The sequence below is a fragment of the Brassica napus genome, chromosome C7 (genome assembly GCF_020379485.1).
Source record: "Brassica napus cultivar Da-Ae chromosome C7, Da-Ae, whole genome shotgun sequence".
NCBI classification, from domain to species: domain Eukaryota; kingdom Viridiplantae; phylum Streptophyta; class Magnoliopsida; order Brassicales; family Brassicaceae; genus Brassica; species Brassica napus.
In genome coordinates this window covers 54,247,997-54,256,549 of record NC_063450.1, presented here as the reverse complement: position 1 = coordinate 54,256,549, position 8,553 = coordinate 54,247,997, and the positions used below count along the sequence as shown (strand labels likewise).

The 8,553-nt window shown below is 29.8% G+C and overlaps 1 protein-coding gene across 1 annotated transcript; it reads right to left on the bottom strand.

Moving 5' to 3' along the window:
• Positions 1 to 149: 149 nt before the first annotated feature.
• LOC106409842 (defensin-like protein 182) lies at positions 150 to 6,537 on the bottom strand. The gene is made up of 4 exons (XM_048763449.1): positions 6,465 to 6,537; positions 1,935 to 6,330; positions 905 to 1,054; positions 150 to 636 (listed from the first exon to the last, which is right to left on the bottom strand). The coding sequence occupies exons 1-2, from the start codon at positions 6,520 to 6,522 to the stop codon at positions 6,005 to 6,007; spliced, it is 384 nt and encodes a 127-aa protein (XP_048619406.1). The 5' UTR covers positions 6,523 to 6,537; the 3' UTR covers positions 150 to 636; positions 905 to 1,054; positions 1,935 to 6,004.
• Positions 6,538 to 8,553: the final 2,016 nt, after the last annotated feature.

The window sequence follows — 8,553 nt, the reverse complement described above, 5'->3', positions numbered from 1 at the left end:
GTAAAATAAATTTACTTGTACATTTGAAATTTTATTTTGGCTTTGGAACAATTATATTTATAACTTTTAAGGGTTATAGGAAATTTATGTTTCAATTTTAACTTTTAAGGGTATTAAGAAATTTATGTTTCAATTTTTTTTGTTCCTCCTCATTATACATCTATGTGTGATGTATTTGCAAATATATAACTAATTAGTTTTGAATAATGTTCATAATCGTATTTTCCACAATACTTTTATTTTTCAGGACAAATATAATTAATTAATTTTGAATAATGTTCATAAGCGTATTTGTACAATACTGTTATTTTTCAGAATTGATTGGTGGTAAAAATAATTATTAACAAAGTATAACAAATTTGTATTGTGGTTAAAAATCTATGTTATAGTTATCTTAGATGTCACATGCTAATACATGATATATAACTTTAGTTTTTTCTCAGGTAATCTACGAAATAGGCTTGCATGATCATTATATCATCAATCTATTATAAATGCTTCTTGTGCATTCGGGAAAACTGGAATGTAAGTAGAGTTGTTCTTATGTCTATGTAAATAAACAATTAAAAGAAAAGTACCTGATCTTCAGAATCAGATCCCAACATCGTCCATAGCTTTCCTAGCATCTATGTATTCCTTGGAATCATTAAGCCATCCAACACATACATGATCTCTAAAATTTAAACTTATCATCACCATAGAAGAAATCAGGCTTAACTTTTCAAGTGCAGCACAAATCATGCAAAAAATAATAGTTTCTTTCAGGGTACGAAACTTGAAAAACGCACAACCTCTCTAATTATTAATACAAACCCCTAGTTTTTTTCATAAATGAAGATCAACCTTATCTCTCTGAAGAAGTAACACTTTTTGTAAAAGCAAAAAAGAAGAGATATGAACATACCTAAATTCAGCTCTGAAACCACTGATCCAATCATGCTTGTAGGATTTGAGTCTCCAAATGACATCATTCCTTATGCACTGAAAAGGGACAAAGCTCTCAGCCTCCGCCATTTAGGTATAGTTTGTTCAAGTTGAAAACTTGATAGTTGTCCTACAGGTTAAAAAGGAAGATTAAGACAAAGCATTATAAACCAAAATTAAAAGTCAAAATCCAACTTATTCAGATTTCATACGTTTATTAGTACCTGAAGCAGGTGGTTAGTCTGAAAGTCACTAAGTCAGTAGAACCAAACTAAACAAAGTATGAATTAACTGTTTTTAATCACTTTCTCAGAAAAAATATATTCAGCTTACTAAAAAACTCAGATCCAACTATGAATATCTATACAGGTACCTAAACAGAATCTAAAGGAATGTCTTCAAAGCGTTGATTGCGTTGGATTCTTTTAAAGACGTACAGAAAGGAGATAACTTTACAACATATTAGCTGGAAATCTCAAAAGAAACATCAGAAGCTGGTGAGAAACAAAAAAAAAGCTAAACAGAAAAGTAAAAACATGGATTCTAAGCTTGAATTGAAGAATGACTCAGAAAAAATACTAAAAAAACAGGTCAAGATGCCCAAAAGAGACACCATTCTTGAGACTGAAAGAAAAATATTTTGAGGGGGTAGCATATCGACATCCAAGCTCACCGCCTCGAGCCTCCGAAAACCTCAGGAGAGGCACTTCGACGGTGGAGCCAGTTTTCAAAACGGTGAGTAATTGAAAAGCTTTTGCCATTCCAACTCTGATTTTTTTTGGAAAATAATTTAAAAGAATGAACTGATGAAACTCATGGAAGGGAACTCATATATTCATAGCTCACTGAATGATGATGTTAATTGAATGAGAAATCGTGTGAGGAGAGGCAAATCAGTGTAAATGCGAGCGTTAATGAAGGTGCATGAATCCAGTCAACTCTGTAACGGTGCCGGATTCTGATACAGATTAGAAGAACTCAATCGATTAGTCAAGGTCGGAAGCTTCTACCTGTGTTTGATATGACTTTGTCCTTGCCGGTGATCGAAGCTTCCGGCGTATCTGGTCATGGCGGTTGTTACCCAATGAAAATCATAAAAGCCCAAATAATATCAACGGAAGAAACAATTTTTTTTTAAAGTAATGAAGCTTATTAAATGTGAAAGAGTGGGAAGACTTAGTTTCAACTTAACGGTGATTTGCAGAGACTACACTGAAGAAGGTGAAGTGGAGAGTCGGTGATCCCTATCGTAGTAGTTGGGCCAAGTGATGGGGTTTGTATGAAAGTGGGCCACACTGAATCAGATAACTGGGAAATAACTGTGTCCGGCCTTGGGAAATTATTGACGTGGCCGCATAACAGTTTTCTATTGGTCAATTAAATTAGATGACGTGGATGCTCTCTCCGCTCACCGTATTCTGCTTTTAGTAGTGTTAGATAGCAAGAACCAAAAACTCGGTCCCTCTATTTCCACGAGAAGGTCACGAAACTCTCTATGGACTAAAAAGACACACTATCAAAATATTAATCGTATGATGATGATATAAAATTGATGGTGGAATGATGGCGCACGTGACAATAACTACAGTACTGGGGGAGCGTCGGTCACGTGAGAAAGCTGGATTGCCTCAGAAACGAAGAAGAAGACGCTCCACCTCTGCCTGACCTAGTAACAATCCAAAATCATATAAATAAACCATACGATATGTAACATTTTCCTTTTAAAATAAATATGTTACATGATGATATCATCATGTATGTAGATAAGTTTCTGTAACGAGTAAAAAATAAATAATTACAGTGCCCATCTAGTCTGTGCCATGTGTTGAATTCCTTTGGGGCTTAGTGCCCATCTAAGTGGAACCTTTGACTGTCAAGTTTTTTTACGATTCCAAGATGGTCAAACTTTGACCAAATACTTCTATTTACGTGTGTCTGATTTATAACTTGGGTACAGCTTGGATAAGTAACATTTTCATTTTAAGATTTATATTTGTGGAGTGTAGCAACTTACAAGTGTTAGGTGGGAAGCATCATGGTTTTAGCGAGAGAAAATAAGTATACGAGTATGTTTTCTTATATAAACGATATATTTTCTCTGTTTAATACTAGGTGTCATTTTATATTTATACACACGGATTAAAAAATATTTAATTTTGCATATTTTCTATATAAAAATATCAGTAACTATACAACTAGCCATATTTTAACTAATAAAAAAATAAACTAGAAAATAAAATTAATAAATTATGCATTATGCTAAAATGACACTTGATTTGCAACGAAATTTTTTATCTACAACGATATTTAATATAAAACGGATGGAGTATGATTCTAAATATGATCATTTTATATAAGTTGTACATCGTCTGTTACAAATATGATAGTGATGCTCTGCCGTGCACATAAGAGTAAAACAAATTATCAGCCAGCTGCCGGGAAAAAGTATCAGCCAGCTAACTGCCAAACAAATACTCGCAATTACATTAACCATAAATGTTATCAGTAAAAATGTCATGTTTGATCCACTATACGTATAAGATGAATATTGAAAATAAAAAATGAATAATACATCACAGCTTATCCAAATTAAATAAATGAAATCTTGAAACTCGTGTGAACTCAAGTTCACGCTTTAGAGTCACCAGCCTACCTCGAATTATATAATGTTATAATGCTCATTTATTTGTTACACATTCATCTAACTCATATATATATTAAAAGTATAATCGCTAAAAATGTAAATAATTAAGAACTTTATAACTTACACATCTATTGGCCTTTCATAATTGATAAATATCTCCGAATATTTGTTTGTAGCTTGGTTTGTGAATACACAAACACACAAATTAATATGAATATTTTGAAGTACTTATTTTCCTTTTTGACAAAGAATGAAACTCATTCATGAATTTCTGTAATTAGTCTCAATCTTCATTATACGCTCATAATTGTTTTTAAAAATTATATTAATTAACAGAAAATAGTAAAATCAGTAATCATCAAATAAGTAGTAAATTAATTAGAGTTTGCTAGTTTGGTAAGGTCTCTGCAATCATTTTTGCCCAAAAGAGGTTAGTGTTATTTTCTTTGGTCTTAGATTTTAGTGACTTGATAAAAAAAAAAGATTTTAGTGTTAGAATTTGGATTATAACTAATAATGGGCTAAAGATGAATCGGCTAGACCCACATTTATCCAAGCTCCTCTGTAAATTTAGGCCCATAATCTGTGAATGACAACAACAAGAAAATGTATAGCCTGGCTCGACCAATTTATTTTGTCCCATCCCGTGTGAAAAGGATAGCTACCTAATATAAGCCAAGTATACAAATTTGTGTATTGTTTAAGATTATAGGGCTTATTAATTGATTAGTTAACATATAATGAGTATATATATTTGCCTATCATTAAGATATGTTAGGTGTTAATTTATACATTAATTTTAGTAGGTTTCAGGGTTACAATTTTATAGATTGAGGTATTTTAATAGTCTTACCTTATTTGTCATATTAATAGCACTATAAAGGAGAAAATGTCCGATGAAATACACGAAGAGGTCACCTTGCAGCAACTTACACTCGTGAATATAATTTTCATTACTTATGTTACTTTTCATTTTTATTACTCATGCCTTTTGGATAATATATGTTAAATTGTTAAGCAGTAACAAAAGGCAATCTCACGTAAATTGCACAACATAATCCAACAAATGAGTTCAAAAGAAAGGATTACACATAACCTATTACCGATAATAATCCTACACAAAATACTTAGTAATGACCTGTCTTTGAAAGGGCTGATAGTTAAATTTTGGTAAATAAATATTATATTTATCATCACATTATTTAAATAGCTAATAATAAAAGCAATTAATCGGTTTACAATTGTGTAAACCGGCTTTACCAAGGGTCGTGGCATTGGCACAAATGAAAAGCACCGAAGAAGAAACAAAATCCATGTCCACCACTAAACTTTTGTGCCAGTTCGTATCACAACATTTGTCGAGACATGTTGCACTACAAAGCAGCCCTATCGTCGCAAGTATTATGTGGATTCGGCGAGGGTCCTCCACACTTGTAGTAGCACGTACACAGAGGCACAACAAGAGACTGGTCACAATTGCTTTCACTTGATGGTCCGTGTTTGGACTTGCATCTCTGATCGCAGTTCGGAAGTGCCTATAATCCATCGATGAATGTCTGTTCTAGTCTGAATTATAGCTGTAATATTGTATACATCACTAAATTTAACATTAAATAAATTTGAGAAAAATGTGACCACAGAATAACATTCTAACATTTGAAACTGGAATAAAATGCATTAATGAAATAAAAATAAATATAACAATTGAGAGCTATAATAATACCTGAGGCAACATGATAAAGTAAGCTAACGAGTAATACAATTGGAGTTATCCTCTCCACATTTTCACGTTTTCAAGTTTTCTTTTGAACTTCTCTTTCTTTGAGGTTTTTTGTGAATATTATCGGGCCATTTGTTATCTATTTAAAAGCAAAGATGTAGACCAATTTATTATGAGAACATTAGTTTTCCTTCCATGTAAATTTTATTATGATGGTATTTGGTCAATATATTATGATCCTTTTTTTCCAAAACACCAATTAATTGCCAAAACTATATGCCCAATAAAGTTACTTCCGTAGAACTATTATTTTGGTCAAAGGAGATTTTATGTTATGTGTGAGAGAAATAGAGGATGTTTTAATTCTTTATTCCTTGAAAATTTAACTATTTTTTTCTGGTTATAATTTTTCTTTGATATTTTAGGCATAATCTATATTTTTGATGTTAGAATTATAAATTGTATAGTATAAAAATGTTTATATATATATATATATATCTGTGAAAACTGAAAAATTATAAATGAAATATTGAGTGTTTATAATTGTTTTTAGCAAAGTTTGAAGGGACTTAATATCCATACTTAAATCTTGAAAGAGCTGATAGTCAGTTAATTTTTTTTTTTTTTGTAAATAAGGAGTATTATTTTATTATTGCATTGCTGAATTTAAGTTAATAATAATCAAAAACAACCGTTTGCAATTTTGTAAACCGGCTTTAACAAGGATACTGACATTGGCACAAACTAAAAGTACCGAGGGTGCTACAAAATCCATGTCCACCGTTAAACTTTTGTGCGCAGTTAGTATCACAACAACTTCCGAGACACCTTGCACTACATAAACCAGCTCCACCATTGCAAATCTTGGGTGGAGTCGGAGTCGGTGGGGTTGCACATTGATAGTAGCACATGCACAGAGGCATCCCAAGAGAGCGGTCACAGATGCTTTCACTTGATGGCCCGTGTTTGGCCTTGCATCTCTCGTCGCAGTTTTCACAAGTGCCTAGTCCGTCGGCACATTTTGCTCTGGTCTGATTCACAACTGTAATATTGTATACATCATTAAATTTAACATTAAATAAATTTGAAAAATGTGATCACAGAATTATATTTAGAACATTTGAAACTGAAATGAAAATGCATCAAATAAATAACAATTGAGAGACATAACAATGCCTGATGCAAACATGATAAGCAAGCTAACGAGTAATACAACTGGAGTTATCCTCTCCATCGTTTCACGTATTCTGATTTTCTTTTGAACTTGTCTTTCTTTGAGGTATTTTCTGAAAATAATCAGGTACATTTGCTATCTATTTAAAAGCAAGATGTAGACTCCAACTTAAAGAGCATATTTTTTTCTAGTAAGAACATTAGATTTCTTTCCATATAATTAGGTTTATTATGAGGATCTTTTTGGTCAATACATTATGATGATTTTTTTTCAAATAAACCAATTTATTGCAAAGACTATATGGCCAATAAAGTTATTTCTGTAAAACTATTATTCTCGGTCAAAAGAGATTTTATATATGTATGTGTGAGAAAAAATAGAAGATGTTTTAAATGAAATATTAAATATTCATAAATGTCTTTTTAGACCATCTCCAATATTCCTTCATTTGGAGGAAAAACTTTAAAAAGGTAAAGAAAAACTTTCTCTAATGATGCATCATTTTGAATGAAAAAAATGAATTTATGAATAGTTTTAATGTTAGATTTTTATTTATAAATTAGTTCTTAAACTTCTATAAAGTTTTGCTTTATATCTAAAAGATTCAATATTTATGTTTTATACTTTGGAGAAATTATTAATACTTTAGTAATGTAATTATAAGTATAAATAAATCATTATATCTTTCTGAAACTAAACTTAAGTATATAGTGAAGATTTAGTTCAATTGAAATTCTATTTGGATAAATTTGTAAGTTATATAAAATTATAAGCATTTTGGAATTAATAATAAGTTAATAGTAATATAATATATTTGAAATTTTTTTTGCAGAAAAATGAAAAAAAAAGACTGGAGTAAAATACAAACATACTTTAAGATTACCTCATTTTAAGAAAAAAAATGAGGAAAACCATGCATTGAAGATGTACTTTTAGCAAAGTTTGAAGAGAAGTAATATCCATATTTAACTCTACTAATGATAATACATAGATTTTCTTTTAACATACATACAACTTCCTATAATTTCATTCTAATATAGATTTGTTTCTCTTTACAAAAACTAGTAATCGAATACTCAGAAAGTCTGAAACTTTATTATTGGCATACTATGGTGAATCAAATACTTTTTTCAACAAAAAAAAATAGTAAAGTGAAACCGTTAGATTATAATTAGTTCATTGCATAACGATCATCTCGTTGGAAGAAACTAAAGATAGATGAATTCATCATTTATATAGCTGAATCGTTCTGTTGAATGTCACTAATTAATATTTTTTCTGTTTCAAAATAATGTATATTCTAGAGTTTTCACACTTATTAAGAAAACACACGTAAATTTTTGACAATAAATGTATTATCTTTCTAACCAATAGTATTTGAGATAAATAAAACTATTTATAAAACCAATGCAGTTTGCGATTAATTTTCAGCCGAAAGTAAGTATAATTTGCATTGAAATTGTAAAGTGACAATTTTTGTGTAACAAGAAAAAAAGTTAGAATGACACTTATTATGAAACAGATGGAGTATAATTTTTAACAAATTAAAGTTAAGTAAATACAATTAATGTCTTTGAAATTTACAATTTTCATTATTACATATATTGAAAAGGTAAAATATAGATTTTTTAGAAACAATTTTTTTTAAAACATAGATCATTCCGAAAAGGAGAGAGTATATACTTATATTAGTATAATTTTAATGTACATAAACATGACTAGTATCTGAAACTCTTAAGTACTACATCTATTTCATAATAAATGTCATTTTAACTTTTTTTTCTTGTTACAAAAAAAATGTCAATTTACAATTTCAATGCAAATTATACATATTTTCAGCTGAAAATTAGTTGAAAACTACATTAATTTTATAAATAATTTTATATATTATAAATACTATTGATCAAAGAAATATAATTAATAATAATTTACATATATTTCAGCTACTTTTTTAATTTGTGTGAAAAATGTCTGAACGATATTTATTTAGAAACAAAAAGAGTATTATAATATTAATAAATCTTCAATTAATATAGTTTATTTCCCGTAATAAAATAACCTCGCTGACATCTAGCATTCTATACTTAAATA